The following is a 19,315-nucleotide window of genomic DNA, read 5'->3' as shown; positions in this document are numbered from 1 at the left end:
ATGTGACACTTTGCCTTAGAAGAACTGCGAGAGCAGGGTACAATTTATCCTTAGAATCTACAACTACAGAATCGAGAGCAAAGCGCTCATAGAGCGCTCCTATATACTAGCTATGTACACGTGATCGTGCACGTGCGCGTACGCGCACGTGAGCGATCGCATTGCGATTGAGTGCGATCCGTGACACTACCCCCCCCTTCAGAAAAGCTTGCCCTCAAGCTTCACAATTACCTATTTAGTACTCAAATCGGCGATCGTAATGTGGCGTCGATTGTTGTCTGGTCGAATGGTGTGGTAAACAGGCGTGTGCGCGAGTTTTTCTTTTTCGCAACGGGAAGGCGCATGGAAAGCGGAGGAAACCGTCCTGTAGCCTAGCAACAGCTCGAATCTTTCGAGGCATATAGATCTTCCGAATCTATTCTTCTCTTGAAACCCTTTTCAATCACTTACTCTCTTCTACCCTTCATCATCATCATGCCTTCGACACCATCAACAAAACGTAACAGTAAGAGTAAATTGTCACCAGCGCAATTGAGGCAGCTGGAAGCGGCGCGTGCGGTGGTAAGTTGTTTACTTTGTCTTTTGCGTTTGATGTGTTGACGTATTTTCCTAATAGCTTGCGGCAAAAAGAGGGTCTGTCCCTTCTATTGCGCGAGGCGAGCGTGCTCCCGTAGAGAAGTCGGATAACGACGAAGATGGGAGGGACTCTGGTGAGGGTGAGGGTAGTGACAGTGAACTAGATCGCGAGAATACATGTAAGTGGAGTTTTCTTTTATCCATCCTCGACATGTAGTCGGCTTGTCTGACAAGTGCGATTACAGATGCCGAGGATGATATGCTTGAAGATGGGGTCGATCTTCGATACGCTCAGTGGATGTATCCGTTCCATCGTCTACCAAGACAGAACTCGGAGGAGGAATACGATCCACTTATCGATTGTGTTGAAGATTACGAAACGAAGTTCGCTGACAAGTTGGCCGCAGCGGTACGTCATTTTCGTGAACTCGGGGCCGATGGGGACGTTATAACGGGGGAGGAGATCTTGGAGGCTTTGCGCCAGAGTCAACCTGGTCGTAAATTTGATACGGTCCGTCGCAGAAGCGTTGGCTTTGTCGACGTTGACGAATTGGGATCTCCGAGCAAGAGGTCACCAAAGAAGACGGCACCACAACGGGAACAATGCGTTCGGGAGGACGACTGGGTCTGTGCTGGCTGCGTTCGCAGCTGCGTTTCTGGTAAGGGGGATGGCGTCTGCTATCGACTTCCTGGCCAATCATCTGGTCAACCTCGCTGCTTGCTTTGCTTGACCGGCAAGCATAAGTGTGAACGCTTGCCTGAGGGGGATACTCGCGAGATGTTTCTCCAGTACCGATCGGCTGTGGCTCTGTACGGCAACATGGCAGAGGTGAGCACTAGCTGTCTTGAGACTAATGGCGACGCTAACTTTTATCTAGCTCGACTTGCGGGAGGAGCTGAAGAGTCGCGTTTCGAAAGAAATGCTTCCTCTCACCCTTGCTCGGGAAGACGCAGAGCGTCGTGTGACCGAGGCTATGGAGTGGGGAGATGAATTGGAGCAACAGCACCAACTCGCCATGACTCAGGTGGAAGCGGAGCTTTCGGCAGCTCGCGAGCGATTGGGTGAGACTGAGCACAAGCTCGGTCTTGTTGCCACGCGTGCTGCGACTAAGAGTCGTCTTGTCTTTAAGCTTGTGGTTGTCGTGTGTGTTCTTGTCGTTGCTGTTGGCTGGGGACTCGGCTGGTATTTCGGTTTAAACCATCCAGTCTTTGCTGTCGTACCTCGCCCGACTGTAACCGTTGGTGCCCGCAGGGGCTTTCTTTCTGGCCTGATCTAAGCCTGCCGGGCAGGGGAAAAGACTTTCTTTGTTGTGTTAGCTTGGCAATTCAGTCTTTATCCAGTCTTTTTCAGCCTTTCGTCAGATTAGGATTTTCTTTGTCACAATGATAAACTAAAGAAGTTCTTTCGATCTTTTTCATTCATACATTGATTATTGTCTGTGAAATCGTAATCATCCTTTCCACTCTCGTAGAGGCGAATCCACTCCGGTAAGTGCGCAGGGGGTCCTGGCAGAGTGGAATTTCGTAGGTGGAAGTCACGGAGGTGGTGCGGGGCAGTTTTTAAGTCAGAGGCGGGGTACCAGGTGAGGTCGTCATCGGCGTTTAACCACGATATCCTGTACTTGAGCTGTCTACGCACTTTCTTAACAGCGAGGACACGCTCTACTTCCCATTCGGTATCACCGGTGATATTTATTGGAGGCGGTGGTTCGAGGATTTGTCCGGGAAGTGGATCGTTGGCCGCTTTGCGGAGCTTGCTAGGTGGAAACACTGGGTGGACTTTCATAGTTGGGGGTAGGTCTAATTTAAAAGAATCTCCGGCACGTCCAATGATCTTGAATCTTCCCTGAGTAGGGTAATCCAGTTTCTTGGAAGGTCGTTGCGTCGGAAAGTCCCTCATACTAAGCCATACCCAATCTCCAACATCGAAGTCTACCGGTCGGCGATGCGAATTGGCTGATCGAGACATCTTTTCTTGCGCGCGCAAGATACTCTCTTTTGCTCGATCGAGAGCTAGTTTATTGCGTTTGGCATACTCTCTAGCGTCAGTTATATTCAGATCGTCGGTTGGTGGGGTTGAATCGGGTTTCCAATCCCAGGGATTGCGAGGTAGGTGGCCATACAAAGTTTCGTACGGAGATTGGCCGCCTAAAGATTCGTGTGGAAGTATGAGTTGAGCGTAGTCCATCATTGGTAGGAATTCGGACCAATCATCTTGGTAGTAGTTTATAAAAGGTCGCAAGCGCTGCTGAAGATACTGATTGTAAATCTCAGTCTGACCGTCAGTTTGCGGGTGGTGAGCGGTCGAGCGCTTAACTTGCGTTCCTAAGATGTTGTTGAATTCTTCCCAGAAAGTTGATATAAATTGAGGACCACGATCAGAGACTATAGACTCTGGGGGCCCGTAGTACCTGTAAACGTGGTACAAGTACAAGCGGGCTTGATCTCTTGAACCGATCGACTTGTGACATGGTATAGAAATTGCTTGTTTGGTAAGTCGATCAATTATAACAAATACGTTATCGTAACCGTGTTTATCTTTATTGAAACTGCAGTAATCCATAGTGACATGTTGCCAAGCTCGGGTTGGAACGGGCAATGGGTGTAGAAGACCGGGAGTGCGATCTCTTGGAACGGAGCTGCGCTTGCATTGGTGACAGTTCCGTACATATTGTTCTACAGTTTGAATCATTTTATTCCAATAGTACTGTTTTGTCAAGAGAGCGAGTGTCTTCTTCACACCAGGATGTGCGGTTGAGATTGAGTCGTGAACTTCGCGAATCAGGTAGGTTCGCAGGTTGTCGGTATCCGGTACGTAAAGTCGATCGTCGTAAAGCAAGAGTCCTTTCTCGAGCGTGAGATGCCTGTGCGTTTTGGTAGCCTGTACGCGCAGAGCTTCTAGATTCGGGTGGGATCTATTTGCTTCAATAATTCGATTTACGATATCGAAAAGCGGGGTGATTGCGTGTATGTCGATGTTTGCGACTACATCCGGGTCTCGCCGCAGAGATTCGCGCATGATCTTGGTATCCACCTGATCATCTTTGATAAGCTGTTGTAAACGATTCTTCTTCTTAGTACTGTTCTGTTGATCCAACTCGTCAGTGCGGCGTGTAAGCGCATCTGCGAGGGGATTGTTCTTTCCAGCACGGTACATGATGATGAAGTTATAATCGGCGAGTAGTTCTGCCCAGCGCGCTTGACGAGCGTTTAGCTGTTTGGTTGACATAAAGTACTCGAGAGCTTTGTGATCGGTGTATACTTTGATTTGATGCGGGGATCCGGCAAGTTCGGCTTTCCAGTGGCCTAGGGATTTGATGATCGCGAGCATTTCTTTGTCGTGAACTTCGTAGTTCAGCTCAGCGGCGACCATCGTTTTCGAAAAGTAGGCAACTGGTAACCATTCGTCGCCGTGCTTCTGAGATAGTACGCTAGCGACTACACCATCGGATGCGTCGGTTTCCAGCATACAGGGTAGTGTATAGTCGTAATGCTGCAGGAGAGGGGCGGAGATGAGTCTATCTTTGAGTATATCAAACGCGATTTGACAGATTTCATCGAAGTGGAATTTGACATTCGCTTTTGTAAGTTCGTGGAGAGGTTTTGCTATTATACCGTAATCCTTGATGAATCGGCGATAAAAGTTACAAAAACCTAGGAACGATTGGACACCTTTTACGGTAGTGGGATAAGTCCAAGTAGCGACCACTTCGATCTTCTCTGGATCGACCTGTACTCCCTCGGTGGAGATGATGAAACCTAAATACTTGGTACGTTTGACGTTGAATTCGCATTTCTTGAGATCTGCCTGTAAGCCGGCGGACTCAAGTCGTTCGAGAACGCGTTTAACGTGTTCCTCATGTTCGTCTTCGTTTTCAGAGTAAATTAGTATATCGTCGAGGTAGGCAGTACAGAAGTCATCTAAATAGTCAAATAGGACATCGTTCATATATCGTTGATAAGTCGCAGGGCCGTTTGTCAGTCCAAAGGGTAAAACTTTGCATCTGTAGGAACCGTATCGAGTACGAAAGGTGGTGTACTCTTCGGAAGCAGGATCCATGCGAATGCGATGGAACGCTTGTCGAATATCTAGTTTGGTATACACCTTCGCGCCAGCGAGTCGCGCGAGCGTCTCGTCAATGAGGGGTAGGGGATACCTATCTTTGCGTGTTAAAGAATTGAGCAGTCGAAAGTCTATGCAAAATCTTAAGCTTCCATTCGGCTTTCTCACAAAGAGGATCGGTGCTGCGAATGGAGCTTGGCTAGGTTCTATGAATCCTTTCGCAAGGTTTTCGGTGATATATTCTTTAACGACTTCCAGCTGTTCGAGGGACATCTTATACAGAGGACTGTATTTGAGGGCTTTCTCGCCTTCTCCTTCCAATATGATCTTGTGGTCATATGATCGGAGGGGAGGTAGGATGTCCGATTCGCGCTTGGAGAACGCTCGGTGATATTGCTGGTAAGCTTCGGGGATCGGTGGTTCTGTCTCAACGTCTGCGATGACGCGGTTGAGAGCGGCTAAAGTTTCTGGTTCCGAACTTTTCAAAATGGAAACTGCGTTTGAGATACGGCGGTCTTTTTCTTGACTACATTTGCGAAGTGAGATGACGTCGTCGATCTCCGCACAGGTAACTGTAAAGATCTCGTGATTCCTGCTTTTCTTACAGGTGAGTTGGAATTGGGTCGGCTTGAGCGCACAAATGTCGAACGTGTCGGAGATGCGGAGAGGAAGAGATTCGTACACCGCTCGGATAGATATTTGATCGAGAGCAGATTTCTTTCCCAGATTGACTGGAGTCTGAGCTTCGATGGGTACTGTTTCTACCACACTAGTCTCTTTTGGAGACGCAATGGGTATCTCTGGTATAATCGTTGCTATGCTCTGCTGTTTGCTATCCAGCTGGTGGTACATCTGGTCCAATCGGATATCCCGATTGTCTGCGTCTTTCTGCCTCAAGCGACTGATTCTACGGTTTTGAAGGTTGTTCTTGGTTAAAGGTATATTCTTTGATAATGAAATAGTAGGAGGACGCTCCGCAGGCCAGTCGAGACTTCGATTGAAACAATCTACCTTAACTCGAGTCTCTGCCAGCCACATGCGGCCTAAGATCACACTGTATGACCCTAAGTCGGTAATGAGGAATGGTAGATAGGACTGTTGTCGAGCGTCGATAGTAAAATTAAGAAATGTATAATGAGTGATTGCTTTACCTCTTGCGCCATTGTAGCTTTTGACTTCAATAGGGAGATCAAGCGGTAAATAACGAGGTTTAAACATAGGAAATAGTAATGTAAGGAGTGTCTTGTCGATAAAAGCGAAACCGTTCGCTCCGGAGTCTATGAGAGATTGAGTTTGGAATGAATATCCATTCTTCGAAAGTGTGCAGGGTAGGCTCATAGAGTCACCTCCCATTAATTTTGTCAAATCGAGGAATCTCATGTCCCGGATCGCGCTTAGGAGGGAACTTCTACCTAAGCGTGTTGATTTAAACGTTGGTCTTCGGCATTGCGAGCGGACTCGACAGCTTCCGCTTGCACTTCTGGGTTCAAACCCTCCTCGGCGTCATGGAAATCTTCGCGGGAATCTTCATCCTCTCCAGTTTCTTCGATTTCGGCCATAGCGCTAAAGTTGCCTGTACGTGGGGTCGAACCACGGTTAGCTCCCGGCGAGGGAGATGTAGTACTACGATTGAAGTTGTTTCCTGGAGACGGAGTAGTGTTTGGTCTAAAGGTTCCTGTGTAGCCGTTTGGAGTGCGAGGGGGATTTTGGGAACGAGACTGAGGAGATGGGGTAGAGTTGTCATGTATACGGAAAGTGCCCTTAGGTGCGCTTTGTGTAAAAGTACTATCAGTGACTTTCTTGTTTGGAGTTTCTTTAATCTGTCTGTGACGGTTACGTTCTCGAATAGTAACTTCGAGTTCGTCAATCTCCGTAAGCTTGCTAACAAGGTCTTTGACAGTGGTACAATCTTTGATATGGAGGCCGATAGCTCGTCGGAGGAAATCGGATATTTTTCTTTCCAAATCGCGAAAGAGAGTCTTGTCATCGGTGATTTCCGCTTGTGTAGCAAGCAGTCGGAACTTTCGATACCATAATACAAAGTTACCTTTTTGGGCATTATTAGGCATAACCCAGTGTTCATACTCAGTTCGTGCATGATCGACTTCGGCAGGATTCTTATAAATTGCTGCGAGCTCATCGACCAATTGCAGTCCCGTCAAGAGGGGGACTTGGGTGTACAAAGAGTACAGATGTTGTTGAGCTTCTCCTTCCGTCTGATCTGCTACGTAAGATCGGCGTTGCGATTCCGAGACGAACGATGTCGCATATAGCTCTAATCGTTCTGTAACCAATAGCTGCCATAGACCTGCTTTTGGTTCCACACCATCTTTAAGTTTTGACGAGAGATTGGTGGGTTTCGGAATGTATGGTTTTTCTGTAAGGACAGTATCAGAACGAAAGTGGGGTGTTTGGTGGGGTAGCGAGTCGCGATTGGGTGCGACTGCCGGCGAGTGGGTACTCTTTTCTGAATGAGAGCGAGATCGTCCCGAGGTGCGTCCTCGAGAACGATTTTTCTTCTTTCCAGGCGTAGGAGCATCCTGCTCGACAAATCTCACAGGAACGTCAGGAGTCCGGACTCCGCTCTTCTTGAGAGAAGATGCGTGAGGTTGCTGAGAGATGGTATGAGACGGACTGGCGGTACTTTGAACATCATTAACTTGTGCTTGTAATCTAGCGACTTGCTCCCGTAAGAACTCGAGTGCCTGCGCTTGATCTGCGATCAATTGCATTTGGGCATCGATTTGAGCAGTGTCGTCTCGAGGTTGATGAACAGTTCCCCTTTCCTTGTCCTTTCCCTTCCTACCAAGGTTAACACCAGATCCAAAGACGACGTCGTTATCGCTTGCATAAGTCTGCTCTCGATCGGATTGAGCAGATGGGCCGACTGGGGACCGTTGTACGCCAGACGTTGATGCGAATGGATTGACACCGGGATCGGTAGGTGTAGACATAGTAGTGGTACTTGTAACTCGTGTATTCGTTGGTGAATTATCTTCGTCGAGGATTAGTCGGAATAGATCTTCTTCCTATAAGTGATATCGAATTCGTACGATTCACCCAAGAAGGTGTTAAGTTATAAGGTATTATTTGATCGGCCACCAGATGGCCGTACGGTCGTATAGTGAGTTGTAGATAATGTGACACTTTGCCTTAGAAGAACTGCGAGAGCAGGGTACAATTTATCCTTAGAATCTACAACTACAGAATCGAGAGCAAAGCGCTCATAGAGCGCTCCTATATACTAGCTATGTACACGTGATCGTGCACGTGCGCGTACGCGCACGTGAGCGATCGCATTGCGATTGAGTGCGATCCGTGACAGTTTAGAGCATTTGCTATAATATTATTTACTTCTGATTAATATATAATCTCAAATCAGAAATTTAATAGAATCTCAGTCCACCTAGTTTGGTATTAATTGAAAGTCTTTTTGGTCATAAAATATTCTAATATTTTATGATTAGTATAAATCTTGATATAATAGGAAGTCGCTATATATTTAGTACGCTAAATCTTGAAAACTTTTATAATGACTAGTATCTCTTTGTCAAATATTGTGTAGTTTATTTTTACTAAAAGTATTGTTTTGATGAAGAACGCCATAGAATGCTATTAGCTATTCTTCTATAATTAAAAAAGAATTCTACCTACTATATCATTAAATACATTCATTTCAATTATAGTTTATTTCTTAATATAATAATATCAAAAGATAAGTGTTTATATTAGTTTACATTTTAGTTCTTTAAAGCTTTTTTTATATTCTGAATTCTAGGCAAATTGAATATTTTTCTTTATTAATTGAATAAGAGGTTTAACTATCCTTTTAAAGTTTTAAATGAATTGCTGGTAGAAATTATAGAATCCTAGGAAGAATTATATTTCTTGAATATTAATTAATGGTTTTCATTCTTTAATTATATTAATCTTTTTTAAATTGATTTTGATTTTATTAGTATTAATAATAAACTCTAAGTATTTAGTTTTTATAATTCTAAATTCATATTTATTTATATTAACTTATAATCCGGTTTTTTATAGCTAATTTAAAATTTGGATAATATATTACTTGTATTTCTATGTATTCTCGGAGTATATAAGAATATTATTTAAATAAGTAATATAAATAATATCAAGGAGATTGAATAATATATTATTTATATATCTCTAATACATAGTAGGGCTATTTGTAAGATCAAATGGTAAGACTTTGTATTTGTATATACTATAATGAATGCAGAATGTAATTAAATCTTCTGAATTAGAATGCATTTTTATTTAATGGAAAGTCTAACGGATATTAAACTTTATAAATATTTTTGCCTTAGATATGCGAGCTAAAGTCTTATTAATCAATAATAGGGGATATTTGTTTTATTTAGTAATAATATTGAGATATCGGAAGTTTATGTAGAATTGTAAGCTACTATTTAATTTAGATATAAACAATATAGAAGCTGTAAAAGGAGATGAGCTGGATTCAATAAATCCTTTTTTTAGATTTTCTGTAATATATTTTTTTATTATTAATAGTTTTTTTATAAATATATTATAAATAGAGCTTATTTTGAAATATATATTATTAGGGATTTCGATTCAATAATTATAAGGAGTATGTTCAGGAAGTTTATTTGATTTGTTTTTTGAGAAAATATCTAATTATAAGTGATATACTATAGATATTTATAGATATAATTTTTCTAATTCTATAGGTTTCATATTATATAAGCAATCTTTCAATATATTATTAATTTTATATATATAAATAATAAATATAATATTATTATGATAATGAGTATATAGTTTAAAAGCTTTAATAATAATAGCTGTGATATTTATAAAATAATTTGGTAAAGGATTTGATAACTTATCTTTAGAGAATAAATGGTTGAGAATAAAGATTTTGGTTTTATTTGATAGAACCAAATTGTTGATCTTAGTTTTATCTAAGTTTTTGGAGGAAATTAAGATTTCTTGAACTTTCTGTTTTGCGATTAGTTTGTCCATGAATTTAAGGTTGTTTCTAATGATTTAGTTATATTATATAATAAATCTAACTCGGGATAGTTGGAGAGAGTTAATAAAATTGATATCAAAAAAAGCTTTGCAGCGATAGAGGTTTATTTAATACTTAGTATTATTGGATGATTCTAATTGGTTTAAAAAACTATAAGGGATGTTAAAGTTACTCGAAAAATTAAATATTGTAAAAAAACTGATAGGCTATATTAATGTGTGATTATAAGATTGTAAAATAATATTGTAAGATTTTAATCACCCATTTTCTAGGATTAGGTCTTTTTTTATATTGATTAATAAGAAAGATATTTTAAGGAAGGTTTTATCATCTAGATATAAAATAAAATGGATAATATAAGTGATAGAGGCCTTTAACTATTCATTATAGCCCTGGATGTCTATGTAGTAATTTAGAGCTTGTATTAAGGTACTTGTATATTTAGAGATTTATTGAGTAAATCAAGTATTAATAAAAAGGTAAATATTAGTATCAATATTTATTAATGTGTAATAGCAGATTTGGAAGTTATTAGTTTATAATTGGTAAGAGATAGCAAAACTATCTCCCTTTATAAGACTTTTAAGATCAATATTTCTAGTATATTGAAATCCTTGAATAGAGACTTTTCCAAGAACTAATCTTTTCCCAATTTATATAAATTAGAATCAGAAATTGATTCTGAATATAATTGATTATCTATAGTAAAGAAATTTTCTTTTATTTTGTTAATTTTATTAATCTTTATTAAGTACTTATAATCTTTATTTTAATTAGAAGTACTATATATAAAATACTTTCCTAGAGTTTTAAAGGGATAAGATTTCCAATTGAATAAAACTTCAGGAATTGTAGAACTCTTTTTAATAGGCTTAATAAGAGCGGATTTTTCTTAGCTTAGTATTCTACCAGATTATAAAGAATTTGAAGGTAATCTTTTTAAGTATCAGGATATCTACTTTAATATTATTAAGCTCTTTAAATAGTTAGTATATATTCTCATATCTATATTAATTAAATAAGAAATATATTTTTGAAAATTGGGGTAGCTATTTATAATAGTAATAGTTGTATTCTTTAATAATAGAAATATCTTTGTAATTAGTTTTTTATAGAGGTTTTCCTCTAATTAATTTGATTTTATAATTAACTCTAGAAATTGAATATAAAATTAATAGAATATATTATTATCCATTCTCAAAACTCGAAACTTCTTAATAACTAATTCTAACCAGTTAAAGACTAAATATATACCTTTAAAATAATTTAAAGATTCTATAAACGTTTTGAAGTCTTTATACATTATTTTAAACTTAAAATATCTCTAAGCTTCCCCTATAATTCATTAAAAGATAATTTTTACTTTAACGTTTTTGTTTAGATAATAATTAATATTATTAAGGAGTTTTCTTTTAACAAGTAATCTCCATATTTCGAATATAGAATTAATTCTATTATTTAGAGATTTTAAATTTTTTATTCTAATACTTAATCTCATTCTAAAAATAAAAAAAGCTATAAAACTATTATATATCTTAATTAAAAAAAAAATTCCTATAGGATTTTTGGAGGCATTTCTATACTATAAATAGGATTCCAATAAGTTTAATATTATAGCCCATCCAACTATTTTTAAATAATAATAGCTTCTACTACACATTCCTTATTTCAATAATTATTTCGAAAATAGCTTTTGAAGCTTAACCATTATTATTATATTGGCACTAAAAAGATTCAAAAGGTTCTATCTTAATAAATCTGAAAGAGGAGAATTGGGTTGATTGGATTCTATCTCTTCGTTTTCTTTATATAATATATTTCCTATATCAGCTTCCTATTCTTGTTGAAGCTGTTGTTCTGAATTATGGCTTTTATTATATTATTAATATATTAGTATTCGATAAAGAGACATCATTAGCTGATAACAATTGAATAATATTATTTAAATAGATTATTAGTTTAATAACCCTAAAGAAATATAACTAGCTAGATATTATAGCTTTCTCAAAAAATATTCTATCCTTTTTAAAAGTATTAAAAGTTTGTTATAATATAATAACAATAGAGTTAAATTATAGTGATAGAATGAATCAATTATTATAACTAAAGAATAACAAATTACTATACAAAAAGTAAACCTGAAGAGGGCTTTTATAGATCCTATCGAATAAGGCCTAGATAGAACCAAGATAGGATCAAGATTAGGCAAAGTGATTTGCCCTGCCTAGTGGGGTAAATGGGTGACTAATCAAGGCTTAAGGCCGAATCGTTACACTCTAACTCTTTGATTTCTGAATTATTTCTAGATTTTCTTATTAAAAGTATTATTAAAAACAAGGATTTACAAAAACCTATTTTATTATTATAATATACAATAAATATACCTCAGAATAATATATAATTAAAATAAAAGATAATTAATTATATAAATAAATAAAAAAGAGAAAAAATAATAAAAGTATAAACACTATATACTAGAATAAGTATTAAATAGTTTAAAAATATTGTTTTAATAAAAAATATAGGATTAGAATATAAAAACAAAAAGAGTGTTTTATAAATTATTAATATTAAATTTATTATCAATATTATTTTAACTAAAATCATTTATTTTTATTTTAATATATATGCTTTAAAAAATAATCTCAAAACCCCCCCTAAACAGATTTTAATTGATATATTTTATTCTTTGAATTTTGCTTCAATTTATTTTTTATATATAATATTTCTATTAGAATTGATTATACATAGATTAATTAATATATAAAGGAATTTATATTACTATTCAATAATTGTTTATTCGAAAATCTATATATTTGATTTCGAAGTAAGATTATTTTATTATTTATTAAAAATAATTACTAAATAGATTCTATAAGTAATTTTAAATATAAATATTTTATTAAAAATGTTAAAGAAATTCAATTTAAGGGTTTATTATTAATTATAATAAAATACAAAATACTTATAGACAATATATTTCAAAATATTAATATATTATATAATCTATTGAAAACTAAGAATATTTTTAAGAGAAAAGAGGATATATACTCAATATTTCTTTTTATAAAATAGAATATTATAGATTATACTATATAAAAAATCGATAAAAATACTTGTATATATTAATAATCAAATAATCCTAGGATTTCAATTAAATTCAAGCTAGATAGTCTTAAAAGAATAATATCGAAATTTGAGTTTTTCTTCAAATCTTTAATTAAAAAAAAGTTTATTAATAATCTCAAAATCAAGTTTAAATCAATAAATAAATAATCAAAAAAAAAAATTAAAACTAAATTAGTATAAAAGATTATACTTAAAAATAATAATATACAAGTGATTAATTATTTTTTTAAATATATATATAAAAAAACTTAAAACAATAATCAAATATTAAATCCTATATTAATATTTATATCAATATTATTAATAAATTATATATTTTAAATTATATATTAAATAATAAACTAATTAAATCAAAAAATATTTTTAATATTATAATTCCATTTATTAATATTAAACCCTCCTCTTTTAATAAATTAAAACTTTTTTAATCTTTATTTTAAAATGATTTAATAGAGACTATTGATATATCATTAATTCTATATATATTATAATATACTAGATTTCAGAATAATCTCTTCAAAGAAAATGGATTTTATAAAAAATTGATTAATAAAAAAACTAATAAGGAATAATAATAATGAATAAAATGAAATTTGGTATATTTGTTTTTTAGAGTTATAAAGTTATTTTATTATTATTTTTTTTGTTTTTTTTTTGTATAATAAATACTTTATTTGAATATATAATATTTGAAATATATAATTATGAGGTAATAGAAGGGTTTTGAGTTGTAATATATATTAATTGAATTCTTTGTTTTTATTGGTTGTGTTATGTTATATTATATTTAAGAAAAAGAAAAAGAAAATAAATTATTTCTTATATTTGATATAGGAAATGGATAGATTTATTAGTATCAAATTTGTTTGAATTATTAATATTATTATAAAATATATAAAAATCGAGATATTAATAATAAGCTTTTTTTTCAAATTTAATTTTATTATTTTGGATTGACTTTAATTACTTATCTTTTATAACTATTAATAGATTGATATAATGTAAAATGAGTTGTATGTCTTTTAGATTATATTTTAATTATTACTTTAGATATTTTTAATTGAATTATAAATTTATTGGGATCTATATTTTGTATAGTGTATATTCTATATTCATTCTGTTTTTTATAATTGGTATAAATGTTTTTAAATTATTCTTTTAGTTTTATATATATTACAAAAATATTATTCTCTTTTTTGTATTTTTGATAGGGTTGATGTTTTATTATATTATTAAAAGGAGTAAGATATTAGATTATATAAAAGATTATTATTATATTATTGAATTTATATTGAGATTGAATAATTAGAGTTTTAATAATATAGATATTATATAAAGATTTATCTAGAGTATTATTGTATTAAAACTTTGTTTTATATAGAATCTTTTTTTTGAGAAAAGTGAGGTAATTTATATATATAAAATAATATTTTAATTATTAAAAGATTAGTAAATATTAATTGGAGGATATATAAAGGATTGTATAAGATAAGCAGAATAGTTTATAATTCGATTTTTATTGATTGGGAGAGGTTCAAATTGAATTAAATTTAATAAATTCTTTGAAATATGAGAGGAATGTAGAGGGGAGTTAATTTGAGGAGTAACTGAAATAGAGTTGTAAGAGTTATTATAATTAATTATAATAAAAGTAGATATTATTTTAGTATTGCTTGTATAATTAAGTATTTATGTTTTTGAATAAATTTAAATAATTTGAATTGAAATGTTTGTAAATTTAATTGTTTATTTATATTTTGTGTATTTATTTATTTTAAGATTATATGTATTAAAATGATTATATAAGTTTAATGAATATAGAAAAAGAAAAAACTATTTTTATAATATAAGTTGATGTATAATAATATTATTATTATTGTTATTTTATTTAAAAAATGAAAATATATTATAAATGGTTTTTATGGTGATATGTGATGAGATTGTATTTTATATAATACAAATTATTTTTCTAAGATTTGTATGGGTATATTATACAAATTTTAGATTTTTTTTTTATATTAGGCAGAATTCTATTTTTGGTGTATTGGCAAAATGGTCCATATCGGCCTTGGTACAAATACTCGGACATATCAAAGCAAAATCTAGTGTTATGATCACAATTCACGAATTTGCAAGTTCATCAACAGAGAGAATTGAACCCAATACGTTTATTGGTAATTCTAAACAAACCCCGAGACTATCAAAATTCTAGATTCATTACTCTCCAAGGTCCTACTCCAATAACCTAATCTCAAAGTCTCTGCCTGTAACATACGACAGAAATATCTCTTCCCGCAACTCAATTTAAATTTTGTGTCCCATATCCCAGTACCAGATCATCTCTTCGTCTTTCCAAACACATACATGGACTTTGGTCCTTTTGTAAGAAGGGATTTCTTCTGATACATGTTAATGATTGAATTGCGTGATTGAACAAGCTTGACTTACCTTAGGCTTTTTGTCCACGTAAAGTTGGCCCTGATCCTTCACCGTCAGCTTATCACGAGGCTTGGAATAGCGGCGATGTAAGCCATGCTCTACCCTGAAACTTTAATGAAGATAAAGGGTTCGCAGGTATTTCGTGTCTGTGAATTCTTTGAGCCCAAAGAAATATCCCGTAAGAAGTCGGTCTGGACGGTCGGCTGAGGTAACGGACAGATTGCGTACTTTCACCATGGGCCTGATAATCTCTCCTCCCTTTGTAAAATCATAAAGTTTAGAGGTAAAAGAGGGGACTTGACCAAGTAGTACGAATGCCGCCTCCATACCTCGAATTTCAAGAACATCTCGCCGTAAGTCAAAATACACTGGCTGACCACGGATTGGATCAGTGAAGATGATAGTGTAGAAGCGTAATGCATACGCTCTAGACTCGTGGCTGATGTGAAATGCCACAGGAACAGTGACGCCTTTGCATCTGGCTACTTGAATAGAGAAATATTCATAAAAATTCAAAGGCATATATCCTGATACTGCTCTTCTGGCAAGGTTCTCCCAATTTCCAAGGCTGGAGTTATAAATTTTAATCACACGCGGGGCTAATTTGCAGAGCTTGTAGATCATGTGTCGAACGTTCTCTGGAAGAGTCTCAAGGAGGTTTTTACCAGGAGCGAGTCGATACCTACGTCTCTTGTTGCAGATCAGGATACTAGCTTTGGTTGCTGGTGCATAGAAGCCAGCGTCGGGAGATTTGGGATTTCTGCGAGTCATAGTGAGAGTACTATTCAAGTTAAGGCTATTATAAGGGAAGAATAGTCCAGATAAACTTACGATCTGTTATGTCTTATGGCACTTGAAAATGTTGTGAATGTAACATAAACAGGATGCGCATAGCCGAGACAAAATATTTGGTTTAAGAACACAGCTTAAACACTCAAATACCTCGATAAATTGTGTTTCCCTTGAAGATTGCACTCCTTTGAAATGACAAATCCAGTCTGGCTGCCTGTGCTATAAGAATTCTTGGGCAAGAGAGAATGCTTTTGATGAATCGATACTAAGTATTTGTGCATGTGCTGTTTTCGCGAGGAAATCGAAAAGATTATGATAGGGGAATGATGGCCACCAAGTTCTGAATAAGAAGCCATACAGAAGAAGAAGAGGTGTGATATACCTGCTGGTATATGAACGAGCAATTCACTTCTCCCCGATAATGAATGTTAAAGGGGCTCGCTTCTGCTAGACCGTCTTATAGCGAAAAGTCTTCCCGAACGCGGAAGCCAGAGAGCATATTACCAGCATAGAAGATCTAGAGTGCAGAAGGCGATCATTTATAGAAAGTGAAATGACGTGTTTGCTAAAATATTACCGCGTTTCTCTATCAAACCTTCCTAAGAACAGATACGATCAAAGATCGGTGGATGGAAAGTATAATGGGTCATATGAACAGCCGTTCTCTGACATTATGACGGTTTGTGTAAGGATCAAAATAGAGATACTTGGGCTGTCTTTTGAGACTCCGTAGAGAGATTACATCAAGCTTGTAACCGTTAGCATATGTAGGTATAGAGATATATTATGATTTAAGGCGTTTTCCACGACTCTATAAGTGACCAATGATTAGTGGCCATGGGTGAAGTCGAAAGCTGGGTGAAGCAGCTGTAAAGGTTATATAGACTTATGATCATGGTCTATAATTCACATGCCACATGATTGCGTATGGAAATATAAAGAAACATCAATGTGGAAGTTAGAAGTGATGAATGAGGTTAGGCTAGTACAAGATCCAATGCGGCCGCATCTTGAAAGGCGGTGAAGCTGATGGCAGAATATTTTGTTGGCGGGGCAGTTTCAACACTCAATTTTATACTACTTCTACATGACTCACCTGCCACCTTCACTGTAGTATATATTGAGTCTTCTAGTTATAAGTCATTTCATAAACTCATATATCATCATGTCAAAAGTCTATCTTCTTGACTACGTTGCTGGAAACGTGCGTAGCTTGGTCAATGCCATCGAGAAGGTGGGCTACACTATTGAATGGATAAGGTCTCCAGAAGATGTGCCAAAGGCAGATGTAGGTTATTTCGGTTTTTAAGCTATGCTTGCGAATTTAAATGTATTCTTTCTTTCATATCATCTACTCTTTCTAATAACTTACATTTTAGAAACTCATTCTTCCTGGAGTTGGCCATTTCGGTCACTGCATGACACAATTCTCCAAAGCCGGATACCTTCCAGCGATACAAAAACACATTGATTCAGGGAAACCTTTCATGGGTATCTGTGTTGGATTACAGGCATTATTTGAGGGGTCTGCGGAAAATCCAGCAGTTCCTGGGCTTGGGTATGTCAAGGCGACTCTCGATCGATTTGACGATAGCTCGAAATCAGTACCACACATCGGATGGAACAGCGCGAATACATCGGGTAAAGAAGTTTTCGGATTGAGACCAAGCTCGAAGTATTATTACGTTCATTCATACAAGGTTCCATATAAGCAAGGGGAATTGGAAAGCCAAGGTTGGACTGTCGCAACCGCACGCTATGGGGAGGAAGAGTTTGTTGGAGCGATTGCAAAAGGAAACATATTGGCGACACAATTTCACCCAGAAAAGAGTGGAGTTGCTGGACTGAGGGTAATCAAAGCTTTCTTAGACGGAGACAACAGTAGTAGCGCAGTTGAAGGCTTGGTCGCTGCCAAAGAGGGCTTGACTAGAAGAGTTATCGCATGTTTGGATGTGCGAACAAATGATCAAGGAGATTTGGTAGTGACAAAGGGTGATCAATACGATGTGCGAGAAAAAACTGATGGTGGAAATGTACGAAATCTAGGAAAGCCAGTTGAAATGGCCAAAAAATACTACGAACAAGGAGCCGACGAAGTTACATTTCTCAACATCACAAGTTTCAGAGATTGCCCGGTAGCAGATGTACCAATGCTCGAAATATTACGACAGACATCAAAAAGTGTTTTTGTTCCATTAACAATTGGAGGAGGTATTCGAGACACTATTGATACCGATGGTACAAAGATTTCAGCATTGCAAATCGCAACAATGTATTTCCAGAGTGGAGCAGACAAAGTATCCATTGGATCTGACGCTGTGACGGCAGCAGAGGAATATTATTCAAGAGGAAAGAAATTGTCTGGAACCACAGCCATAGAGCAAATATCTGGTGCTTATGGCAACCAAGCAGTGGTTGTGAGTGTGGATCCAAAGAGAGTTTACGTATCGAAACCTGAAGAAACGAAACATAACACTATACGAACAAGATACCCAGGACCAAATGGTGAAGAATATTGCTGGTATGCATGCACAATTAAAGGAGGCCGAGAGACACGAGATATGGATGTCGTTGAGCTGGTGACTGCTGTTGAGGCAATGGGAACAGGCGAGATTCTTTTGAACTGTATAGACAAAGACGGAACAAATAGCGGTTTTGATTTGGAACTCATTGACCAAGTAAAGAGTGCAGTGAGCATACCAGTCATTGCTTCCAGTGGAGCTGGAAACCCTGGTCACTTTGAAGAAGTTTTCTCGAAGACATCCACAGATGCTGCTCTTGGAGCTGGTATGTTCCATAGAGGAGAATATACGGTTAAGCAAGTCAAAGATTCTCTTGCCGAGAAGGGGTTGATGGTTAGACAATTCGAGAGCGATCTTTAAGTGATACAATCAAAATAAAGAATATTCCCAGTGTTTGCTCCAGCAACTTGAGCCGCACTTTTCTTATAAAATAGAAAGAAAGGAAAATAGTGATTGATAACACCAGCTCACCATTCCAAATTGAATGGAGCATCCAAGTGATCGAATCATGAAACTTTAAATATAATACTATGGAGTGGGGAACGATATCCGCTCAGATTTTAGTACTTGGGAAGAAACCCGTCGTGTATTTGGTATTTGGCTGCTTCAAAGCCAAAGTTGGAATGATCGATATTAGTGTACGTGAGTGAGCAAACCCACTTTTGACTAGTATCATTGTTCTCATTTCTTTGACTTAAACGAAGTTGTTCTTACCTTTTGCATCCGTCACATTTATCGTGGAATCCTGATGATCGAAAACATTCATCTCCCTCC

General features: G+C 36.1%; 2 protein-coding genes across 2 annotated transcripts; one reads left to right on the top strand and one right to left on the bottom strand.

Annotated features, from left to right (window-relative positions):
• Nucleotides 1–15,338: 15,338 nt before the first annotated feature.
• On the bottom strand, nt 15,339–15,998 carry Bfra_001315 (uncharacterized protein; the record flags this gene model as incomplete). Its single annotated transcript, XM_037331749.1, has 1 exon — nt 15,339–15,998. One exon carries the CDS (start codon nt 15,996–15,998, stop codon nt 15,339–15,341), a length of 660 nt encoding a protein of 219 aa, XP_037195903.1.
• Nucleotides 15,999–17,184: 1,186 nt separating this feature from the next.
• Bfra_001314 (putative imidazole glycerol phosphate synthase hishf protein) lies at nt 17,185–18,901 on the top strand (the record flags this gene model as incomplete). The annotated part of the gene is made up of 2 exons (XM_037331748.1): nt 17,185–17,307; nt 17,399–18,901. The coding sequence occupies 2 exons, from the start codon at nt 17,185–17,187 to the stop codon at nt 18,899–18,901; spliced, it is 1,626 nt and encodes a 541-aa protein (XP_037195902.1).
• Nucleotides 18,902–19,315: the final 414 nt, after the last annotated feature.

Source organism: Botrytis fragariae (genome assembly GCF_013461495.1).
Source record: "Botrytis fragariae strain BVB16 chromosome Unknown tig00000006, whole genome shotgun sequence".
Classification (NCBI taxonomy): domain Eukaryota; kingdom Fungi; phylum Ascomycota; class Leotiomycetes; order Helotiales; family Sclerotiniaceae; genus Botrytis; species Botrytis fragariae.
Note: the sequence above shows the minus strand (reverse complement) of the source record. Positions and strands in the feature narration are given on the sequence as shown.